The sequence below is a fragment of the Eschrichtius robustus genome, chromosome X, assembly GCF_028021215.1.
Source record: "Eschrichtius robustus isolate mEscRob2 chromosome X, mEscRob2.pri, whole genome shotgun sequence".
NCBI lineage: Eukaryota > Metazoa > Chordata > Mammalia > Artiodactyla > Eschrichtiidae > Eschrichtius > Eschrichtius robustus.
Window position 1 is genome coordinate 16415702 of NC_090845.1, and position 24592 is coordinate 16440293.

Genomic DNA, 24592 nt, shown 5'->3' on the forward strand with positions numbered 1-24592 from the left:
TGAATAATAGTGGTGAGAGTGGACATGCTTGTCTTGTTCCTGATCTTAGAGGAAATGCTTTCAATTTTTCACCATTGAGAATGATGTTTGCTGGGGGTTTGTCGTATATGGCCTTTATTATGTTGAGGCAGGTTCCCTCTATGCCCACTTTCTGGAGAGTTTTTATCATAAATGGGTGTTGAATTTTGTCGAAAGCTTTTTCTGCATCTATTGAGATGATCATATGGTTTTTCTTTTTCAGTTTGTTAATATGGTATATCACATTGATTGATTTGCGTATATTGAAGAATCCTTGCATCCCTGGGATAAATCCCACTTGATCATGGTGTATGATCCTTTTAATGTGTTGCTGGATTCTGTTTGCTAGTATTTTGTTGAGGATTTTTGCATCTATATTCATCAGTGATATTGGTCTGTAATTTTCTTTTTTTGTAGTATCTTTGTCTGGTTTTGGTATCAGGGTGATGGTGGCCTCATACAATGAGTTTGGGAGTGTTCCTTCCTCTGCAATTTTTTGGAAGGGTTTGAGAAGGATGGGTGTTAGCTCTTCTGTAAATGTTTGATAGAATTCACCTGTGAAGCCATCTGGTCCTGGACTTCTGTTTGTTGGAAGATTTTTAATCACAGTTTCAATTTCATTACTTGTGATTGGTCTGTTCATATTTTCTATTTCTTCCTGGTTCAGTCTTGGAAGGTTATACCTTTCTAAGAATTTGTCCATTTCTTCCAGGTTGTCCATTTTATTGGCATAGAGTTGCTGGTAGTAGTCTCTTAGGATGCTTTGTATTTCTGCGGTGTCTGTTGTAACTTCTCCTTTTTCATTTCTAATTTTATTGATTTGAGTCCTCTCCCTCTTTTTCTTGATGAGCCTGGCTAATGGTTTATCAATTTTGTTTACCTTCTCAAAAAACCAGCTTTTAGTTTTATTGATCTTTGCTCTTGTTTTCCTTGTTTCTATTTCATTTATTTCTGCTCTGATCTTTATGATATCTTTTCTTCTGCTAACTTTGGGTTTTGTTTGTTCTTCTTTCTCTAGTTCCTTTAGGTGTAAGGTTAGATTGTTTATTTGAGATTTTTCTTGTTTCTTGAGGTAGGCTTGTATAGCTATCAAGTTCCCTCTTAGCACTGCTTTTGCTGCATCCCATAGGTTTTGGATCGTCGTGTTTTCATTGTCATTTGTCCCTAGGTATTTTTTGATTTCCTCTTTGATTTGTTCAGTGATCTCTTGATTATTTAGTCACGTATTGTTTAGCCTCCATGTGTTTGTGTTTTTTACGTTTTTTTCCCTGTAATTGATTTCTAATCTCATAGCGTTGTGGTCCGAAAAGATGCTTGATATGATGTCAATTTTCTTAAATTTATTGAGGCTTGATTTGTGACTCAAGATGTGATCTATCCTGGAGAATGTTCCGTGTGCACTTGAGAAGAAAGTGTAATCTGCTGTTTTTGGATGGAATGTCCTATAAATATCAATTAAATCTATCTGGTCTATTGTGTCATTTAAAGCTTGTGTTTCCTTATTAATTTTCTGTTTGGAAGATCTGTCCATTGGTGTAAGTGAGGTGTTAAAGTCCTCCACTATTGCTGTGTTACTGTCAATTTCCTCTTTTAGAGCTGTTAGCAGTTGCCTTATGTATTGAGATGCTCCTCTGTTGGGTGCATATATATTTATAATTGTTATATCTTCTTCTTGGATTGATCCCTTGATCATTATGTAGTGGCCTCCCGTGTCTCTTGTAACATTCTTTATTTTAAAGTCTATTTTACCTGATATGAGTATTGCTACTCCAGCTTTCTTTTGATTTCCATTTGCATGGAATATCTTTTTCCATCCCCTCACTTTCAGTCTGAACGTGCCCCTAGGTCTGAAGTGGGTCTCTTGTAGACAGCATATATATGGGTCTTGTTTTTGTATCCATTCAGCAAGCCTGTGTCTTTTGGTTGGAGCATTTAATCCATTCACGTTTAAGGTAATTATCGATATGTATGTTCCTATGACCATTTTCTTAATTGTTTTGGGTTTGTTTTTGTAGGTCCTTTTCTTCTCTTGTGTTTCCCAGTTAGAGATGTTCCTTTAGCATTTGTTGTAGTGCTTGTTTGGTGGTGCTGAATTCTCTTAGCTTTGCTTGTGTGTAAAGCTTTTGATTTCTCCGTCAGAATCTGAATGAGATCCTTGCCAGGTAGAGTAATCTTGGTTGTAGGTTCTTCCCTTTCATCACTTTAAGTATATCATGCCACTCCCTTCTGGCTTGTAGAGTTTCTGCTGAGAAATCAGCTGTTAACCTTATGGGAGTTCCCTTGTATGTTATTTGTCGTTTTCCCCTTATGATTTCAATAATTTTTCTTTGTCTTTAATTTTTGTCAATTTGATAACTATGTGTCTTGGTGTGTTTCCCTTGGGTTTAGCCTGCCTGGGACTCTCTGCGCTTCCTGGACTTGGTTGGCTATTTCCTTTCCTATGTTAGGGAAGTTTTTGACTATAATCTCTTCAATATTTTCTCGGGTCCTTTCTCTCTGTCTCTTCTCCTTCTGGGACCCCTGTAATGCAAATGTTGTTGCATTTAATGTTGTCTCAGAGGTCTCGTAGGCTGTCTTCATTTCTTTTCATTCTTTTTTCTTTATTCTGTTCTGCAGCAGTGAATTCCACCATTCCATCTTCCAGGTCACTTATCCGTTCTTCTGCCTCAGTTATTCTGCTATTGATTCCTTCTAGTGTAGTTTTTTTTTTTGTTTGTTTTATTTTTGGCTGTATTGAGTCTTCATTGCTGGGCGCAGGCTTTTCTCCAGTTGCGGCGAGCGGGGGCTACTCTTCGTTGTGGTGCACAGGCTTCTCATTGTGGTGGCTTCTCTGGTTGCGGAGCACGGGCTCTAGGCGCACGGGCTTCAGTAGTTGTGGCACGCGGGCACAGTAGTTGTGGCTCGCGGGCTCTAGAGCACAGGCTCAGTAGTTGTGGCGCACGGGCTTACTTGCTCCGCGGCATGTGGGATCTTCCCGGACCAGGGCTCGAACCTGTGTCCCCTGCATTGGCAGGCAGATTCTTAACCACTGCGCCACCAGGGAAGTCCCCTAGTGTAGTTTTCATTTCAGTTATTGTGTTGTTCATCTCTGTTTGTTCTGTAATTCTTCTAGGTCTTTGTTAAACATTTCTTGCATCTTCTCTATCTTTGCCTCCATTCTTTTTCCGAGGTCCTGGATCATCTTCACTATCATTATTCTGAATTCTTTTTCTGGAAGGTTGCCTACCTCCACTTCATTTAGTTGTTTTTCTGGGGTTTTATCTTGTTCCTTCATCTGGTACATAACCCTCTGCCTTTTCATCTTGTCTATCTTTCTGTGGATGTGGTTTTTGTTCCACAGGCTGCAGGATTGTAGTTCTTCTTGCTTCTGCTGTCTGCCCTCTGGTGGATGAGGCTATCTAAGAGGCTTGTGCAAGTGAAACTTTAATCCGCTTGTCTGCTGCTGGGTGGGGCTGGGTTCCCTCTCTGTTGGTTGTTTGGCCTGAGGCAACCGAACACTGGAGCCTACCCCAGCTCTTTGGTGGGGCTAATGGCAGACTCTGGGAGGGCTCACGCCAAGGAGTACTTCCCAGGACTTCTGCTGCCAGTGTCCTTGTCCTCATGGTGAGACACAGCCACCCGACGCCTCTGCAGGAGACCCTCCAACACTAGCAGGTAGGTCTGGTTCAGTCTCCTATGGGGTCACTGCTCCTTCGCCTGGGTCCCGATGCGCACACTACTTTGTGTGTGCCCTCCAAGAATGGGGTCTCTGTTTCCCCCAGTCCTGTCGAAGTCCTGCAATCAAATCCCGCTAGCCTTCAAAGTCTGATTCTCTTGGAATTCCTCCTCCCGTTTCCAGACCCCTAGATTGGGAAGCCTGACGTGGGGCTCAGAACCTTCACTCCAGTGGGTGGACTTCTGTGGTATAAATGTTCTCCAGTTTGTGAGTCACCCACCCAGCAGTTATGGGATTTGATTTTATTGTGATTGCGCCCCTCCTACCGTCTCATTGTGGCTTCTCCTTTGTGTTTGGATGTGGGGTATCTTTTTTGGTGAGTTCCAGTGTCTTCCTGTCGATGATTGTTCAGCAGTTAGTTGTGATTCTGGTGTTCTTGCAAGAGGGAGTGAGAGCACGTCCTTCTACTCTGCCATCTTGAACCAATCTCCTGATTTATTACTCTCTTACTCATGGAAATTGTTACCAAACTTTAAGAGCTTTCAAGACAAGAAATTAAGTGGGAGTTCCCTGGTGGCCTAGTGGTTAGGATTCTGGGCTTTCACTCCTGTGACCCAGATTGAGTCCTTGGTCGGGGAACTGAGATCCCTCAAGTGCACGGCGCAGCCTTGGGTCCTTGGGTTGTAGATAGGCACTTTTCCACTGTGTGCTCCAATGACCTTCTTTTTAAGTGCATGGGGCTGGGGAGCAGGGAGGTAAAAGGAAGGTGGAAGGCCTGCTTTCTTCTTGTTGGCATTTTTTCTGATATCTTTTTGGCATCTTATTTTCGATCTTTGTCAGTTTATGTTTTTCCTCTAAGCAGCATACACCTGGATTTTTATTTTTAACTTTGACAGTCTTTGTATTTTATTGGGTGAATTCAGTTTAATCAACTTTGGTGAATTGACCGATAGACTCAATTTTACTTTACTCATCTTACTCTGTGTTTATTTATTAAATTGTTTTATTCATTTTTTTCTAGTTTAAGTTGCCATTCATTACATTTTCCCCCTTATTAATACCTACTATGAATAAATCGACTTCTAATGGAACCTAAAGTTGTATAGGTTTTGTTTTATTTTTAAGCCTTTCACAGAGTTTGAAGTGACAAAGTAGCAGAGATAAATTCATGGAATTGAAAATCAAAATGATGTCCCTTTGACTCTAATCCAAGTGGTCTTTCCACAATACCAGAGATTTAGAACAAAGCCAAGAATTTGTAACTAAATAAACATGGCTCATGCTCAAGTCAGCTTAGGGTCAGGGTCTGTCCCTCTCTCTTGGGGTACATCCGTGAGGTATGTGCATGTCTATTGAGCGAGGACTGAGCATCTCAGGTGGAAAGGGTGGCTCCACAGGCTTGGTATGGCTAGAACTGCAGGCCTGTTGGCTGTGTTCTCCAGGAGGGCCCTTAGGAAGGCCCTGGATTTCCTGCCCTTGTAGAATGAGTCCTTACCACTAGAGAGGCACTCCCTTAGACTCTGAGCATCTTAGGGCAGGGGCAGAGCTTTGGGCTCTGTGTCTAGAGGTCTAGAAAGGTGCCATTCTGGGGGCCCCTATGGCTTTTGGGGCTGTCACCAAGGGAAGAGGGCCCCAAGTTATCAGAGTGGGTAGTCTCTGCCTTGGGCATAGGCTCGAGGCCCTGTTCCCAGCATCAGCAATTAGGTCCCTTCCTCTTCCACACTGCTGCCTCCTTGGGTCCTTGCCCAGCCATTATCCTGGGGGGCTTAGACTGCCATGGTGGGATCAGAGGACATGGCTCTCCTCCCGGGGTCTCTGGACCTCTTGGGAGGGGAGTCATCTTAACAGGAGTCCATGAGATGTTGTCATTTTATAAAGCCTTCCAGAGACTGTTCGTGGAGCTCTGATAAGTCATCTTGGGCCAATAAAAATGTCACACTTCTTTGCTTTTGGCAGGAATCCCAGCTCCTCATCTTGGGAACAGCATTTATCCCTTGCACAGAAACTTCATTTGGCCATTATGTTGGTCTCCAATTAATAAATTACAGAAGAAAAAAATAATTTATTACCTGCAGCATGGTAGATAAAATCTTTCAAAGCATAGGGAACATGGGGTGATAATAAAAAGATCCCCATTGGAAAAAGTTGGGGATCCCTGAGGCCACTTACATGTTGGGTCTGAGTAGATGAAATAGCTCTTCATTCAAAAGCTCCCAGGGAATCCACAGAGCGGGGCACCCGCTCCCTCCGCCACTAGCCCCCTGCGTTTGGTGTGAGGATCTGAATGAGGTGGCAGTGTTGGAACTTGCTGTAGCCTGAACGTGTGCTGAGTGATGAGGGTGGTTGCCTCGTGGTTGGGGGGACTCTGTCTACACAGGCTGGTGTGGCTCAAAGTGGCAGGTGGTCCCTCTTCACCTGCCTGCACTGCAAGTCTCCCAAGGTGCGAAAACTGCTTCCCTCTCTAGCAGTGTCAGTGCAGCAGGGCCCCTAAGGGAACACACGGAAGAGCACTGGACGGGGAGTCAGATGGCTCTGCCGCACTGGGTTGCTAACGTGCGTGAGATGCATTTCCTCAGCCGCAACCAACTTGACCGGACAGGTTGCAGGGGAAGGCTCTGTGGCTCCCACAGCCTGTGACTTCTACCTCTGCCAGGTCTCTGGCCTGTGGCTGTCTGTAAAGCACGTGTGGCCCTGCTCCCCCAGTGCCCGGCAGTGCCACCGAGGGTCCGCTGCTGGGGGGCGTGGTGGCGGTGATGGTGATGAAAGCTCACACGTTAGCATTTCCTCTGAGCCAAATGCTAAGTGCTTCACGCATATTAGCTCAGTAATCTTCGCAGCCACCCTAGAGGTAAATATTATTATCATCACTCCTATTTCATGGACACAGAGAGAGGAAGCCAGTTGCCCCGCGTCATGCAGCTGGTAAGTGGTCTGTGGAGACAGCTGTGAGGCAGTGAGCGTGTGCTCACTGGGCTGCGCTGTCTGGAGGCTGAGTTAACCAAAAACTGCACAAGGACCTGGCAAGTTCATTTTAACCTGGAGTTTCAACCTCTTGCCTCTCACCGAATTTCACTTAAAAAAAAAAAAAATTGAGATGCTAGCATTCATCGAAATGGCCAGATGTCCCCACCTTTTCTTTCCTGGTGGCCCCGGGGCATCCACCTCTGGCGCTGGTGAGCTGATTCCCTTGGTACCCGCCAGGTGCCCACCCCTGCTCTGCTTCCTGGCTGCCCAGCTGGACCCTTAGCCACCATAGGCTTGAGGCTTTCCCCCAAAGAGGGAGAATCAGTGCGGGGCGGGGGAGGGGAGAGGAGCAAGGGATCCTGAGCCAAAGTATAAAGACCCCAAATGAACCTAATATAAATGGGAATTCTGAGAGTGTGTGATGCACTTCACCACCGTGACTCATGCTCTGCTAAGGTTTCCGCGAACAATATGTTCACAGTCTGATTTAATTTTAGCCTCGCTTCACGGCTGCCTCGGTGAGCCGCCGGAGCACACCCCATCCCTCCCTACCGTGGTGCTCCACAAGCTGAAATGCCTCTGGGGGGGAGAGGGCACTGGAAATGGTTTGCCGTGGGTGCCATTGGTTACATCCGGCGCGGCGGGCGGCTCTCGGGGGGGGGGGGGACGTGGGCAAGGAGGGCGCCTCCTCCACCAAGCCCGCAAAGCTTTGTGCGGTGTCTGCGTCTCGGGCTTCCCCTTCGTGCAGAGGCTGGAGTTGAGACGCACGAGCGTCGGGGCCGGAGTGTCTGGAGTGATCGATGAAGGGGGAGAAACAGGATTTAGTCAGGGCTCCCTCGCGCCGAGGTGGGGGGAAACCGAGGCTGCCTTCTGGCTGGCTCGTGCAGGCGCCGGAGCTTCTGCGTTGGAAGGGGATCGCTTCACACATGTGGGGATGAGCCCACAGTTACATCCCTGATCGCAGACAAAACCAGTAGCTCCCCTCCCCTGCAAAGCGGGAAAGCACTAGTGTGCATTTCAACTGAACACGGTGCATCTGCCTCCAATGCCTGGCATTCTGCGTAATTCACACCAACTGGCCGCTGTTTCTTGAGTCACCAATGGTGGCAGAGGGCGGCCTGATACCGCGGGCTTCAGGGTTGCCAGACAAAATACAGGGCACCCAGTTAAATTTGAATTCCAGATAACAAACAATTTTTTAGTGTAAGCATGTCCCAGATATTAGCCGGGACATGCGTGTACTAAAAATTGACTCTTTGTTTACCTGGAGTTCAAATTTAACTGGCCATTCTGTGCTTTTATTTGCTAACTTTAGCAACCCCACCCGGCCTTTGAAGTCACACAACTTCTGCCCCTCTGTCTTTCTGCCAGGAGCAGAAGGAGCTCGGAAACTCTGGGGAAAAAATGACTTGAGTATTTGGAGCTTCTGCTTCTCCTGCAGAATGAGAGTAAGTGCGGCCACGATGGCACAGGTCAAAGAGAATGCAGCCGAGCGCCTGGCACACGAGGCAGAGGCAAGCTGCAGTGGCCGCCCACATCCCGGTCAGCGGTGCAGCCCTCCCCCGCACCGTCACTAAGTACTCACAGCTGCACTACTTTCCCCTCAATTGCCCTAGGTTGATGGACCCCCTGTCTAGGAGGTCATAACCCGCCACCCTCAGGCACCTGCAGCAGCCAGTGGCCCTTGACGTTGAGAGACACCTGAATGATGTTTCCAAGGTCTCTGTGGCCTGTCACCTGGTCCTTTTGCCTTCAGGCTAACCGTGCCATCTCAGCAATCCTCTCCTCTTTGGTTAGTTTTGTATCAGGGAGGGTCAAGACATAATCCTCAACGGTTGCTGGTTCCTGTCAGAATGAAGAGCTGACCTCAGCTGCTCTAAGTGCCACCCTACAGCGGCTCACTTTCCCTGTCTCCTCCACATGGCACGAGAGGTGTCAGCTGCCGGGGCTGAGCTGGGGGAAGCTAAGAAGCAGACCCACAGCAGTGGCCCAGGCGAAGACCCCCGCTCAGCTGTGTTAGCTCTGTCTGTCCCCTAGATTGTGGGGAAGAATAATGATGATGATTGCCAACTGAATACCTTTTCTGCCTCTTTCTTTTCTCCACTCAACCTACTCTTCATCACTGGTCCAGCATGACCTGCTCCTATTTATTTAGTTATTTAGCTCGCTATTTTAATTTTTTTTTATTTTTTAAATAAATTTATTTTTATTTTTGGCTGCATTGGGTCTTCATTGCTGCGCACGGGCTTTCTCTAGTTGCGGCGAGCAGGGGCTACTCTTCATTGCGGTGTGCAGTCCTCTCATTGCGGTGGCTTCTCTTGTTACAGAGCACGGGCTCTAGGCGTGGGGGCTTCAGTAGTTGTGGCACGCGGGCTCAGTAGTTGTGGCACACGGGCTTAGTGCTCCGCGGCATGTGGGATCTTCCCGGATGAGGGCTCGAACCCGTGTCCCCTGCATTGGCAGGCGCATTCTTAACCACTGCACCACCAGGGAAGTGTCTGGCTTGCTATTTTTTAACAATAAGCACATGCAAACCCACTACCCCAAACAAAAGTCAGGACCCTGACACTAACTTCAACCTGGTCACCTGGTTCTCACCCCATCTCATGCCTGTCTCCCCAGCCAACAGAATCTTGTTAAAGAAGACTGTGTGCTTTGTTCTTCTCTCCCTTGCTTTTCTATGGTTTCATATGCATCTGTATATGTTCCTAAAATGTGTGTGTGTGTTTAGTTTTATAAGAAGGGTGTCATGCTGTTTGTAATCTTTTTGATCATCCTGCTGTATTGCTAAGATTCATCCATGTCGTTGCATCTCACAGTGCTTCATTCTTTCTGAGTCCCTCAGAAAATCTGACCAGGTGAAGATATTCCCACCTGCAGACAGGTGAAGCCCTTGCAGGCATTTGCTGTCGTGAATAGTGTGCCACAAGCATCACCGACACTTCTTGTCTCACTTTGAAAATTGCTGCCATATTGTTGAATTTGCTAGTATTATTTTATTATCTTTTTATTAACATGTAGTTCTTCTGTAGTCATGTCCCCCTTTTCATTCATAATACTTTTTGTTTCTTCTGTTTTCTTGAGCAAACTTGATGAAGGTTTACCTATTTTGTTATTTTTCCTAAAAAGGTCACCTTAGGCTTTGTTGATCTCTCTTGTATCTTTGTTTTCTATTTCAGTAATCTGTGCTTATTTTATTATCTTTGTTGTTCTTTCTCTAATTTCTTAAAATGGAAACCTAGCTCATCAATCTTGAGGTTCTCAACTTTTCTAATACAAGTATTTAAGGTTATAAATTTCGCTCAAAGCATTGTTTTTTCTGTATCTCACAAGATTTGATATGCACCAGTTTCATTTTCATTCACCTCTGGAGATTTTTAAAAGTTTCATATGAATTCCTCTTTAGCCTGTGAGTTACTTAGCAATTTTAAAAACATTTGTAAATGTCTCGGGGTTATTTACATTTTTAAAGGTCAAGGATTGTGGTCTGCATATTTCTTTCTTTACTGAAGTATACTTGATTTTACAATATTATATTAGTTTCAGGTGTGCAACGTAGTGATTCAATATTTTTATAGAATATAGTCCATTTATAGTTATTATAAAATATTGGCTATATTTCCTGTGCTGTACAATATATCCCTGTAGCTTATTTATTTTTATATGTAGTAGTTGGTGCCTCTTAATTCCTTACCCCATCTGTCCCTCCCCCTTCCCTCTCCCCACTAGTAACCACTAATTTCTTCTCTATAGTTGTCTGTTTCTGTTTTTTTTAATATACATTTATTTTATTTTTTAGATTCCATATATAAGTGATAACAGAGTATTTGTCTCTGTCTGACTTATTTCACTAAGCATAATGCTCTCTAGGTCCATCCATGTTGTTGCAAATGGCAGAATTTCATTCTTTTTGTGGCTGAGAAGTATTCCATTGTGTATATATATACCACACCTTCTTATCCATTCATCTGTTGATGGACACTTAGGTTGCTTCCATATCTTGGCAATTGTAAATAATGCTTCTGTGAACATTGGGGTACATGTATCTTTTTGAATTAATGTTTCGTTTTCTTTGGATATATACCTGGGAGTGGGATGGGGTGGGGACCACATGACCAGGATTGTAGGGTGGTTCTATTTTTAGTTTCTTTGAGGAACATCCATACTGTTTTCCACAGTGGCTGCACCAATTTACATGCCCATCAACAGTGTACCAGGGGTCCCTTTTCTCCATATCCTCACCAACATTTGTCATTTGTGTGGTTTTTTTTTTTTAATTTTAAATTTTATATTGGAGTATAGTTGATTTACAATGTTGTGTTAGTTTCAGGTATACGGCAAAGTGATTCAGTTATACATATACATATATCTATTCTTTTTCAGATTCTTTTCCCATATAGGTTATTACAGAGTATTGAGTAGAGTTCCCTGTATTTGTGTTCTTTTTGATGATAGCCATTCTCACAGGTGTGAAGTGATATCTCATTGTGGGTTTGATTTCTATTTCTCTGATGATTAGTGATGCTGAGCATCTTTTCATGTGCCTTTTGGCCATCTGTATGTCTTCCTTGGAAAAATGTCTATTCAGACCTTCTGCCCATTTTTTGATTGGGTTGTTTTTCTGATATTCAGTTGTATGAGCTGTTTATATATTTTGGATATTAACCTCTTACTGGTCATATCATTTGCAAATGTTTTCTCTCATTCAGTAGGTTGTCTTATTTTGTTGATGGTTTCCCTTGCTGTGCAAAAGCTTTTAAGTTTAATTAGGTCCCATTTATTTGTTTTTGCTTTTGTTTATTTTGCCTTAGGAGACAGATCCAAAAAGATACTGAAACAATTTATGTCAGAGTGTTCTGTCTATGTTTTCTTCTAGGAGTTTTATGGTTTCCGGTCTTACATTTAGGTCTTTAATACACTTTGAGTGCATTTTTGTACATGGTGTGAGAAAATGTTCTAATTTCATTCTTTTACATGATGCTGTCCAGTTTTCCCAACACCACTTTTTGACGAGACTGTCTTTTCTGCATTGTATATTCTTGCCTCCTTTGTCCTAAATTAATTGACTATAAGTGTGTAGGTTTATTTCTGGGCTTTCTATTCTGTTCCATTGACCTATGTGTTTGTTTTTGTGCCAGTATCATACTGTTTTGATGACTGTAGTTTTGAGTATTGTCTTAAGTCAGGGAGTGTGATTCCTCCAGCTCTGCTCTTTAAAAAAAAAATTTTTTTTTTATGGCTTAGTATATAATCAAAATTTTACTGTTCCACGTGTGCATGGAGAACCCAGAGTGTATTCTCAAAATGTTGCATTGACTTGTCTATCTGTCCATTTGATCAAGGTTAATTGTGTCATTCAGGTCTTCTATGTCCTTGATGATATTTTGTTCTGCCTAACTTGTCACTAGTCAAGATATATGTTGAAATCTCTCACTAGGAAGATGGATTCATTGGTTTCTTCTTGTAGTTCTGTCAATGGTTCCTTCATATATTTTGGAGTTATTTTGTTGGGTACATACATGTTTAAAATGGAAGTCTCTTCTTGGTGAATTTGCTTTTTTACCATCACATAGTCACCTTTTTCATCCTTAATACTGCTTTTTGTCCTGAAGTCTATTTTACCTGTCATGAACACAACGATACCAGCTCTCTTTTGGTTAACATTTGCCTGACATGTCCTCTTTCATCCTTTTCCTTTCAACCTTTCATGTTTGTATGCTTATAAACAGTACATATCTCTCCATATTAACCTAATTTGTTGACATTTGTCTTTTAACTGGTGAGTCTGGAACATTTAATCATGATTCTCTTGTAGCTTTTTTCTAACACCTTCACCTATATTGTGGCTTGTCTCATCTTGTCTATGTTTCTCTGCTTTAATCCACCACGTAGGGAGGTCGGAAGGCAGGGGGAGGTGGTTACAGTTATGGCAACAAGTAGAAGCGCCCAAAGTATTTAGTGAGCAACACCTTTCCTACAGCTGCAAAGGGCCCTGGACAAGGCACAGGAAATTTTAAGAAACATGAAAGAGGCCAAGACAATGACCCAGGGGGTTAAGTGTTCAGGACAAGCTCCAGGTTGCCCATCCAGCAGCCATCCCTCCCCTTCCTTGTTAATAGGACCCCAACTTTGTGTCAGGTATTTGACAGGTGATGTCTCAGAAGGTGGCTCCTTCCCCCAGGGCCACAAATAGTTGTATATTCAAAACTATGGTAGCTCTAAAGCTCTCCTGTTAATCCTTATTGTCTTTGCCAGTGATCAGTCTAAAACAGGCATGTGACTCAGTTCTGGCCAATCAGAATTATGGGAAAGTCTATTAGAGGGCTTCTGGGAAAGATTTCCCTGCCTGGAATGGGTTGAGGGAGAGAGAAAGAGGGAGAGAGAGAGACTCAAGAAGAAAGCCCTGCCCCTCCCTTTCTGGTTGTCTTTTAAGTGTGTGATGCTTGGTGCTGTGGCAGCTGTCTTGCAACCATGAGAGAAGGAAACAACACATTCTGAGGATGATAGAGAAGGAAGATGGGAAGGGCATGGATCATTCATGACATTACTGAGCCACTGAACCAACCCTGCAACCTCCTGGCTCCAGACTCCTTGTTAAATGAGATGATGATTATCTTTATTGTTTAAGCCACTGATAGCTGGGTAGCCTATGATGTACAGCTGAAAGTATCCTGAGAGATTACTGAAGAATCTATCCACTAGTATCATCCTGCCTTTTAGAGTTCTGGGAAGAGACAGGTCTTCAGAGCACATGTGTCCCCCCACCCACCCGCCACGGCCCCGGGCAGTGCCAGCCCATACTTAAGCAAAAAACATGACGGGAGGGGGTTGAGGGCCTTTTACTCTCCCATCTCCTTTCCCCTTTAGCTCCCCATCACACTGTCTAGTTCAGAGGCTGAGATTCCACAAGTTATTGCTTTCACGGAGGCTAAAACATGACTTACGAAAGGCAAACACCCCTGAAAAGGCTGGGAATGGCCAATGACCATCAAGGTTTCTTTCCTCTAATACTTCAACAACATGAGTCTCTCAGAGGAAACAGAAGACTGGCTGGAGTGAGGACAGTGGGGGAGAGCAGGCATTTGGAGGCTGTTTCTAAACAGGAATTCTTTGAATGTTTGCTAGGTTCCAGGAGTTTTATTCTACCTAATTTTTTCAAAAAAATTCAAACAAACAGTTACTTAGCACTTACTATGGTACCAAGTGATATCCAAGGACTTTAAGAATTAATACATTTAATCCTTATAACAATCATATGAGATGGAGGTGCTATCACAGGCCCCACTTCACAGAGGAGTTGGACCCCAGGCAGGCAGGCGCCAGCTCAGGGGCGGTGCTCTGAACCATTCCCAAGCAAGGCAGCTCTTGTGGTCTCAGCAAAGCAACGCCATGTCCTGCTGGCTCCCTGGCTCTGCCCCTCAGCTGCTGCCTGGCCTGCGCCCATCCCAGATGCTCTCTTCTCCGAGAGCAGCAATACTTCTCCCAAGTAAGGGAGGAGCCTCCAGCCCTCTCTTGTCACACCGGGCCCTTGGTGACAAGTTCCAAGAGGAAGGAGGAATTCAGAGGTTGAAGATGAAGATAGGGCTTTGAAACTCTTTGCTCCTTCTCCCCAGAGTGCCATCCCCTGCCTCTGTCTGCCCTGCTTTGTCCTTGGTCCACGGCAGAGAGCCCTGCTCAGGGCGGAGAAGAGGGCAGTGACCTTGGCCTCTCTAGAGTGTAACTAACACCTGAATTGGGCTTAACCCAAGCTTTGCCAGGTTGCAGTCTTTTTTTTTAAATTTATTTATTTATTTATTTATTTTTGGCGGTGTTGGGTCTTTGTTGCTGCGTGTGGGCTTTCTTTAGTTGCGGTGAGCGGGGGCTACTCTTCGTTATGGTGCGCAGGCTTCTCATTGTCGTGGCTTCTCTTGTTGTGGAGCACAGGCTCTAGGCATGCAGGCTTCAGTAGTTGTGGCACGTGGGCTGAGTAGTTGTGGCTTGCGGGCTCTAGAGCTCAGGCTCAGTAGTTGTGGCGCATGGGCTTAGTTGCTCTGCGGCATGTGGGATCTTCCCAGGCCAGGGCTCGAACCCGTGTCCCTTGCATTGGCAGGCGGATTCTTAACCACTGCGCCACCAGGGAAGCCCCAGGTTGCAGTCTTGATGGACCTTCTTTTAAACAATTTTTTATTCCCATTATCTAATTTTTAATGGTCCTCCAAATCCTTAAATGGAGAGTTCTAATTATCCCCTCTTGACAAACGAGGAAACGCGGCTCAGAGGAAGGACTTGCTGTCCACGGGTATGCAGCTAAAAAGCAGCCTGTCTGGATCCATAGCCCACATTCAAAAGCACCTGGGCTGCCTCCATGGGGATTGGACTCTGCAGACCTAGGTGGGAGGCGCTGTGGGGGAAGGTGACTACAGCCACTGTCTACTTAGCCTTTGCCATGTGCCAGTGGCTTGCACGCATTATCATGACATTAGTATATATACGTTATTATGATTATTATTACACACATTATCCTGTTAATCTCTGGAACCTCCAGTGAGGACGGTTTATATAATCCCCATCCCATCTCACAGAGGAGACAACTGAGGCACCAAGAGACTATGTACAATCCAAGGGTGCCCAGCTCCCAGCAGCAATGTGGGGATCTGACTTCTTGCCCGGCTGACCCCAGAGTGCCTGGGGGAGAAAGGGCTGGGGGCCCAGGAAGCGGTCAAAGCCAGGTTCGATGCCTTAAGGCAACCGCTGCCTCTGCCTTGCTTCCAATTTTGTCAGAGGCTCACCATCTGGTCAAGGTCTCTAGGGTGGCAGGGTCCACATTAAAACAGATACTCTGGTTAAGAGCTTTGCAGTTTCCAAAGCACTAACCACGTTTCTTCTAAATTGAAATGGACCCTTAGAGAAAGTGGAGCAGGACATGGCCTCCCGGCTTTAGCTGGGGAGCTAAGGGCCACCTAGGGGCCGGCTGAGGGCCACGCTCGGAGCACTGTTAGTCTAGCCCCGAGCTCTGTGCCCACCTGAGGCCTGGCGCCTGCCTGTACGGCGCGTCTGGTTCTTAAGTAGGCTGGAATGCATCCCCTGCAAAAGTTGTCTCCATATCTGACGTCCAAGTCTTGTGTAATCCAAGAAAATGAGAGGCTGTCTTCTGAGGTAAATTTGTAAATGAAATGCAATATTCTTTGCCCAGATCTAGGTAAACATGGAGTCTTGAAACACAGGCTTTTTAGTCCTGATCTAACGCGGGAGAATTTATGAAATTCACAAGCCTCTTGAGCCTCTGTTTCCCCATCTGTAAAATCCTGGTGCTAAGAATGGTCATCTAACTAAGCAAATGTACGGGGGTGAAAGTGTGTTCTTTTCCAATGTCTGAGGGATGTGCTACTCGACCAGATGTTCAGTTTAAATGTCTGCCGCCTTCCTCTATCTTTCCAACATACCTGGGGCTTACCAGCTGTTAAGACCCGCCAGAGTCTCGCCTATTCCCAAGAGGACTCAGAGCCAATCCAGAGCCAATCGCCTATTCCCACCACCATTCCCCTGACCCCGGCCTCTGAGCGGGAGCAGCTCTCTTCCTCCCGAGGATGACTCACTACATTTCTTGCTTGCTTGCTTTCTCCATTGTGCCTTTTTTAGCTTCAGAAAAAGAAATGTGTCAAATTTAAAAACTCAGCACAGCGCAGCTATTTAAAGTGCAGGGGAAGCAGCCTTTGAATGGCTTGCAGAATGCGAAGACTTTAGAGACTAGAAGGCCTCAGCCACCCCATTCTTCCTCGTGCTTTCTAAGGCCCGGCTTGAAAGGCAGCTGGGCACTTGGGGATGGCAGAGAAGAGGTCTGATGTCCCCTGGGTTGGGGACGGGGAGAAACTTCTGCAGGGGCGGGGACAGCAGGAGACTGCAAGCCTGGGCGGAGCCCTGGGGACCACGTGCAGCCACAGTTCCCTTTGCGGCCCCTCGCTCTGCACAGAATTTGCAGCCCTGGCACAGGAAGTGTGGCAGGCGGTGGCCGGCCGATGGCTGGGTGCACGCATGTGTATGTTTGCTTGAAAATGGTCTAAGGACCACACGGGGTTTTAGGCCTGAGAGGGAGAGGAAGGTTGAGGAAGGGAACAGGAATAGTTTTCCTCTGTCATTCAGTCATTCGATCACCTCCATTTTCCAGCTCCAGGAGGAGCTTGTCTGCTTCTCCAGCGGGGTGGAAGGAAGTTAAATCACCCTGGGCACTTGCCCCTTTCGTCTCACCCTCCCAGAGACACAAGTCTCTCCAAACCTGCCGTGAAATGAACCCTTCTCTCCTCTGCCCCTGCTTCCCTGTGGAGCAAATCTCTGGAAGGGTTGGCATTCCTCTGTCCCAAACCCCTCAGTGATTTGGGTCAAAAGCTAAGGTCTACACTCCTCCCCTTGACGGCACCAGTCTGCACCCTCTGGCCTCCTTCCTGTTCCAAAGACATATGTCAGGTGCATTCCTGCCTCGGGGCCTTTGCACTGGTTGTTCCCTCGATCTGGCACATTTTTCCCCTTAGTTTCCCCTAAGTTCAGGCCCTCACTTCCTCCAGGTCTCTGATCAAATCCTGCCTTATCAGGGGTCTTGTCTACTCATCCCATATGACAGTCCCCGCTGCCCCCAGGCCTCCCTGCCCTCTTTGTCTGCTTTCATCTTGTCCAGCCTCTTGTCATCCCCTGACACATTATGCATCTAATTGCTCATTGGTTTATCATCTGGGCCAGGAGAGGAAGGAGGACTTGGGGGTTGGCTTCTCAGCCCCCTTGGCCGAGTTACATGGAGACAGGGAGATGGGCTTGGCCTCGTGCCCTCCCCTGCACCCCACCACCCACCCCCTCCCCCGCGCCGGGTTCAGACAGCTATAGGCCGAGGTCCAGTACATTCTTGAGAAGCTCTTGCCCCGTCACCCAGAACGTTTTGCAGGTGGGTATCTTACTCATCCTTGACCTGCTTGCGGAGGGAGGCCCATCGCACCCAGGGGAGGGTTTGGGGCTGCCCTCTCTTCTTCTTCCTGTGTCGTCATCGTTGAGAAAACAGGGCGGTCCTGGTGGAGGGCTGGTGAGTTTACTCTGCAGATTCTCCACTGGCCCCGTGCTCAGCGTGAACCCTTTGCTCTGGGCTCTTGATTTGACCCCCCTCCCCCTGTTGACCTGCTTATTTTGTCTCTTGCCTTTACTAGGCGTGTGCTGCCGTGTCCCAGCCTGCCGAGCACAGCGCCAGCCGCATAAATGTGTGCTGACGGCACAAAAGCCATCTCTGGTCTCAGGGGACCTGGGGACAGAAACGTGTGTGTGTGTGTGTGATCACTGTAGCACACATCAGCTCGCTGCTTTAGCCCACAGACCCTTCTGGAGACTCGGGCTGCAAGGTCAGCTCAGGCTCCAGTGCTCTGCACCGCCGGGGCCGCCAAGCCCGGCTTCATCTCCGGCACCGAGAGCCGCCTCGGCGCCTGCTGGGCCGTTTTTCACTCCAGATGGAGCTCTGTGGTTAATGAGGGGGAGAGCACTTCGGCGGAGCTGCCACGGAGGGAGGGGAGCGCCAGAGGCCGACTCGCCTCCGCGGCTGGGCTCTCTGGAGCTCAGGAGACAGTGGCTCGGATGCTTGCGAGAATTCAGGGGTGGAACCTCGGTGACAGCTGGGGGAATTTATTCACACTGTCAGGACACAGGCTTACACTTCGAATCAGTTCCAACTCTTTATTTTTAAATCCCCCAGCTGGCTAAAGAGTTAGAAGGAAAGATGGGACAGTCATTTGCGTCTTGTCCCAGATGGGCTGTCACTCAGAGGGTCCAGGAAAAGGCTACCAGGGCTGGGCTGGTATGCCTGGAGCTTTGCAACAGCTCCTTGGAGGCTGAGTGGCAGGAGGTGGTGTGCTGTGCAGGCCGGGTAGCAGCAGCGACCCAGCCCCTATGACTTAGAAGCTGTGATTGGTCCAGCTTGAGCCCAGAGGGGGCACTGGCCGCCTGCTGTGCACACCCTCTTCACTCCCGCTGACCAAGCCTCGCCAAAGGGCAGACCCCAGGAGAGCACATGTCCTGCTTCTCTGGACAGAGGAATACAAGGCAAGGGTCCTGGCTGTAGTGGACGCTTAGTTTTAGATGCTCAGCATTGGAACGCCCTTCCTGGGTCTGGGGGGGGTGGTCCCCCATGTTATGAAGCCGGCCCCACCTCCACTTGAGGAGGAGGAAGTCTCAAGATACTGGCTTTTCCAACCTCCCTCTCAGCCGACAACCCGGCCCCAGCTGATGGAACACACCTGCCAGAGTCTGACTTGACAGCTAGTGACTGTATGAAACCTACTCTGTTGACAGGTGGCAGCCTCTATATTTAAAATAGTTTCTGAAAGAGAGGAGGCGGTGGTCCTAGTGACATTGGTCAGCGTTGGGGGCATCTGTGGTGTAAGCTCCAGGGTGTGAGCCCGGTGACCTGGGGCCTTGTTCTTGGCTGGGGAGTCACCAAGTCTGGTGATCATGTGACTTATCCTATATCCTTTAAGAAACGTGTTTCCTACCCAGCTAGAGTTGCTGTCTGTAATTTGCAACTAAAAACTCTGACACAGTGGTGAAAGGTGACACAGAGGCCATGAGAGAATACAGCCAGTGACTATGAATTCTCCTTGGCAAGTCTATCCTGGGTTTGTATCTGGAAAGGTCTTTCTAAAAGGAAAAATGGAAGGCGTAACCATTGCCCCGCGCCCATTTCAGAAGCAGCTTAGGGCCACACCCTTAGCCCACCAGCTGGAGGCGTCTGGCGGCCACCCCGCTGAGGGACAGGTCAAAGACGCTCAGGATTGAGGGCCGACGCGTGGCTGTCCTGGTGGAGCAGTGCTGGGAACGCTTCCATGGGACGCTGGACAACGTGCCTCCTTAGAGGTCTTCTCAAACGAGACGGGCGTTTCTTCATCCCCGCCGTGCTGGTCCGTATTCTGTGGGCCGAGTGACGCCTGGGTAATACTGTAATAGGCCCCCAGTAAGTGCCTTCCTGAGCAATTCATTTTTCAGAATAGCTGACACGCTGCAACAAGACGGAGGGAGGAGTCATGTGACTTCAGAGTTCACTGGTTCCCATGATTCCAGTCCTTCTAAGAAGGCATTTTTGCCAAAATTGCACATCTGTTCCTTAAAAACATACACAGTTGTTTTCTGATGGAATTTTCCCCTCTCCCAAACTATCAAACGCTGTGTGCATTAGGTTTGAGAACAGTCTCTCTTGCGGTTTCAGGTGGTCTTGTTCCTCAGAGAATTCTCTTGGTAACTTAAGGATACGGCTTCTCCTAAATGGCTTTGAGGGAACAAGGGGACACTGGGCTCTAAGAAGGTGGCAGTGTGGCTTTACCTTCCCCTCACAAGCAGAGTTATCAGTGGCCAAGTCCGGGAGAACAGAAGGCATTCTGGGAACATGCGAAGTGCAGAGCTGTACAGAACAGATGGCAGGGACTTCAAAAGCATAAGAGTCACCTTGAAAGATAATGGTGCCAAGGGAGGGGGTGGGAGGCTTTTGTACCTTTTGACAACAAGGAAGCAGGGAAGACAAAAGCGATTTGCCAGACTCCCGCGCAAGTCAACAGAACTGAGAGATGCTCTGCTGTAATTTACATCAAGGGAGGCCGAGCCACCTGTCTTCTTGTCCAGAAATAAATGGCATCAATCAACTGACAAACTTGTTTCTCTTGCCTCCTGATCTTCTGGTCTTTTTTCTTTCTTTTTTTACATAAGGAGCATTTACATCCTCTCTATCCAGGCAGCTATTGCGTAATGATCTCTCCTTTTATTCGCCGCACCTCAGGAGAGTTGCAGACGCTCTGACCTCCGGGCTGACGTCCACTGGGGAGATGCGGGTTTGACCGGACAGCCTCCCGGCTCCCCCAGCCCAGCCTGGGTTGCTACTGGGCATATCTGGCTTCCTGTGACTGGAATTCAAGTTGATTAGTTTTGTTACTCCTTAGCTGCAGAAAAGGGTTTACCAAGAAATAAAATGAAAATGCTCTGTGGCCCGGCACCCTCTTAAACAGAGCTCTCTTATTTCTGCACATCTGCAATACAATCATCATCAGTATTTTAACCCCAAGGCCCTGCAAAATCCAGAACTGCTTTCTATGACATTCAAGTTCTTCTTTTTTCCTATAAAATTTATGTATTCATTTATTTATTTATTAATTTATTTTTGGCTCTGTTGGGTCTTCGTTGCTTCCCAGCCCCAAGGTGCCAGGGGCTCCTGGTGTGGAAACCTGGGCCCATCCGCAGAGGCCAGGATGGTGGCAGGACAGGCCTCTCCCATCCCCCTCGAACATCTGTTCCTTTTCTTGGTGGTGTGGGCCTCAGCTGCTTGTGAAAGGGATCAAGCCTCAGAAGCCTGTTCTTCTTTGAAGCTGACAGCTTGATGCCTGTGGAAATGTGGTACTATTTCAGGATTTCATTTGAAAGAGGTTTCAAACGAGTGAATCGAAGGCTCAGTTGAATTGCTTATTATGGCTCTTGTCCTGGCCGCCCGCGTCTCGGTTGGTGAGCCCAAACACAGCATCTGCGGCTTTGCGCGTCATCCACAGGCAGGTGATCGTTCTAAATTAGCACCTGGCTCATTCTGGCGGGCTGTAACTCTTCTCGAGCCTTTGCGCAAGAAGCAACCGGGCCTTTAGCGGCTTGTACCTTTCTTACATTATCTGTGTTTGAAATGATCCACCAGGGAGTCTGTCTGGTGAATGACATGAGTCTTGTTTATGTCAAGCATGTCTTAAAGACACCAGAAATAAAGGCCATGAAAATGTGACTATGAAACGTGGGTGGCTGTGACCCCCCCTGGACCCGCCGAGGAACATGAGAGCAAACAGGCTTCCAAGGGAACACGGGGCACAAACAGGAAGGCTCTGGGCACTGCGGGGGGCTCAGGGGGCACGGCGCCAGGCCACCCACACCGTCTCTGGGGTCTGCCATGCTGATGGCAGGGCTCTGGGCCGGCCCTACCTTCCCAGCCCGGCCCTCGTCCAGCTCTGTCACGCCCCCCCGCCACGCTAAAGCCTGGTCATCTGTTCACATTGGCTTTCCTGCGCAGGCTGAGGGCCTTGAGCGCTGAATCACAGACAGAGCGTCCCACACGTGCCGATGAATGACAGAAGGAACCATCTAGTAATCTGAGGAGAACGGTTTGACATACCGACAGTAATAGGAAGGGGTGGGGGGGGGATGCGGGAGTCCACTGGAGCAGAAATTGAAAGAGATTTTGGGCACTTTTCTTTACGTAACTACTCTGTACCTCAGCAAGGAAAACATTATGGTTTCAAACAAATATGAAGCCAAGGCATCGATGTCCTGTGTAAACAGTGCCTGTGCACCACCGAGCGGGTGAGCCAAGACTCGTGTTCCAGACTCTCTCCCCCAGGGGCAACTACAAAGTGTTTGGCTTGGACTGAAGCAAGGCTCTTTAGCAGGAACCCTCCCTGCCTTTCCTCTGCTTCAAGAATACTGGTCAGTGCCGCATCTTGACTCTGAGGGGCACCGGGCACCTTGCTGTCCTCTCAAAGCAGCCTGAGCATCGGCTTTCTCCACCTTCACGCAAACTTCCACGCAAAGATCCAATGGCCAGGTTTCCATTTCAGAGGCAGAGAGTCATCACCAATCTAAGCCGTCACTCTCAACCAGCCAGAGCGCACCACGAGGCCACCAGGTGACTGTCCTTCAAAGTCCATTATTCACAGAAATGGTTTTCCCTGTTGTGTGTCATGCCCACCCCCCCATCCCCGTAAGACACCTGGAGAGAAACTCCATCCATCAGGACCTTGGCAAAGACTGTCGAGGCCCTGCCCCATCAGGATTTGCCCTCACTCCTCTGCAATCAAGGCCTCCAGCCACACCCCCACCTGAGAGCCTTAAGGCAAAAGTGCTGCTGTGAGAAGGGCTTGAGGCCCCAGCCTGGCTCTGCCGCAGAGGGAAGCATTGTTTCTGAGCACACCATGCACTTCTGTGGCATCTGGTGCTGCAGACTCATCACGTGGCTCCCCCAGAACACGGGGGGCGTGCCGCTCCCTGCCGGCCGTCACCCCATGAGGGGGGTGGGGGCACAGGCCTTCCAGAGGGACTCCCTGCCTATGCCAGCCCCAAAACAACAGTTGGCCCAGCTATAAGAAGAGCTGGCTTCTCCTCTGCCTTTTTTCTATTTTTTTTTTTGGTTAGATTCTGGAAGATGATGTGGGATTTTTTCATAAGGCAGGAGAAATCCCTAACTCATGGGTGGCCAAGATAAAATCCTTGAAGACCATGAGCCAAAGTTAAGTGGGAGCAATTTTCTAAATCTTGGTGAAAGAGAATTGTCACGCAAAGGTAGCTATGCCAATAAGACAGACAGCAACAGGCCAAGAAGGAAAGCAAGGCACAAGAAAACCAAACCTCTGCAGAATGAGTTGTTCTATTTGCTAAACATTTTGACCCACAGACAGACTGTACCCTGTTAAGATGTGCCCCTTGTCAAGGTCCGCAGCTGCTGGAAGGATCTTTCCATCTTGAAGATGTGTCACTAGCTCATTGAACCTGTTCGGTAACTCTGTGAAAGCCAATTTAAGCTGCCTTCTCACTTCACTCTGCACTCAAAAGAGACCAATTTCCAATACCTCCTCAGACTCCAGGAGACCAGATGCTGTGACAAACTTTCCAGCAAAATGAATGTAGACGATGATCCCAGGGCGCTCCTCGGGGCGGGCACAGGATTCTGTGGCTTGGACGTATACTGCTTTCAGGTGTGTCACTGCCATCTCCTCCCTGCCAGTGCTTCTGATGGGAAATGCTTTTGTGACAGCACAGGGGATCTTGGGGAACACAAGAAAGTTCCCATGAGAAAGTGACAGACTCAGAGCGCCGAGGCCCTATTGCATCTGGCAGCCTGAACTGGGCAGCAATTCCTGCAAATGAGAAGCCACCGCCTTCGTTAGGTAGGTCATTGTCCCATAAGCCCCGCTGGGAGCACTGTCGTAAAAGAAGTGGCAAATGCCCGTGGCTTGGTCCTTCTCCAGCGTGTCCGTGGCACCGATCGACATCTGCAGCAGGAAAGGGCAGAGGCAAGATGTGAGCAGAGCTGGCACTCCTGGCCTAACAGGGGGACAGATGGCCTCTGCTCTGGGCACCGTGTCCCCACCCGCCCGAGTTGGCAGCACATCACTGATTCTAGGATGAGAGGACGGCTTCTTCTAGCTCGACTTTGGTGCAGGCTAAGTGGTTGGTTTACTTGGGGCCAGACATGTCACGAGGCTGGTACTGGCACTAGAACCTATGCTGAAACGGGCCTGTCCATCTCCAAAGGTCTTTAGATCTCCCAGTGGCCACTGTGCCATTTTCAAACCAAATGGTTGACATTTTCCCACCATCTGTGATGACATTATCTTTGTTCGAGAATATTCTTTCCTATTGGTCACAGGATCTCCAGCCTCCACAGAGATAAATGCCAGCCAAGCCGGCTGCACTGCCTCTGTCCCCACCTTGGCTCTGGGCACACCCACCTGGTCCTGCAGGAACAGCTGGTTGGCCATGTGCACGATCTGGTCCACGTGGATGACGCCCCCGATGCTGTTCATCTCCGTGTCCGAGAGCAGCGTCAGCACCATGATGGCCTCCACCAGCAGCTGCCGGTACTCAGGCTGCGGCACTCGGTTCAGCACCGACTCGACGTGGACAGCAAACTTGATCTCCTGTGGGGTCATCTGCCAGAGGGACCAGCAGGGGGTCACGAGTGAACTGAGCACAGACACGGTCCTGTCACCCACGCTGCCCACAGCACCCAGTGGCTCAGCATAAACGCTGCCCACAGGAATCCTCTGGAGCAGGAAGCTGAAAGCTCTGCCCTGGGCGTCAGTCAGCCTTGTCCTAGCATTAGTCACCTATCCCGCTGGAATGTGACTTCTAGGGGCAGGGCCATTTCTTATTTCTCTTTCTTCATTATTCCTTGTGGCGCATAGCATGGTGACTTGGGTGGTGTAAAAACTAAAA

General features: G+C 48.0%; 1 protein-coding gene across 5 annotated transcripts in view; it reads right to left on the reverse strand.

Annotated features, from left to right (window-relative positions):
• Positions 1–23005: 23005 nt before the first annotated feature.
• PHKA2 (phosphorylase kinase regulatory subunit alpha 2) overlaps positions 23006–24592 on the reverse strand; it is an 83909-nt gene continuing 82322 nt past the window's right edge. For all 5 annotated transcript variants that reach the window (XM_068532405.1, XM_068532409.1, XM_068532406.1 and 2 more), the window contains 2 exons: positions 24106–24306; positions 23006–23646 (listed from right to left, as the gene is read on the reverse strand). In XM_068532405.1, coding sequence (XP_068388506.1) covers positions 23476–23646; positions 24106–24306 — 372 coding nt within the window. In that variant the 3' untranslated portion in view covers positions 23006–23475. The remainder of the gene's footprint in view (positions 23647–24105; positions 24307–24592) is intronic.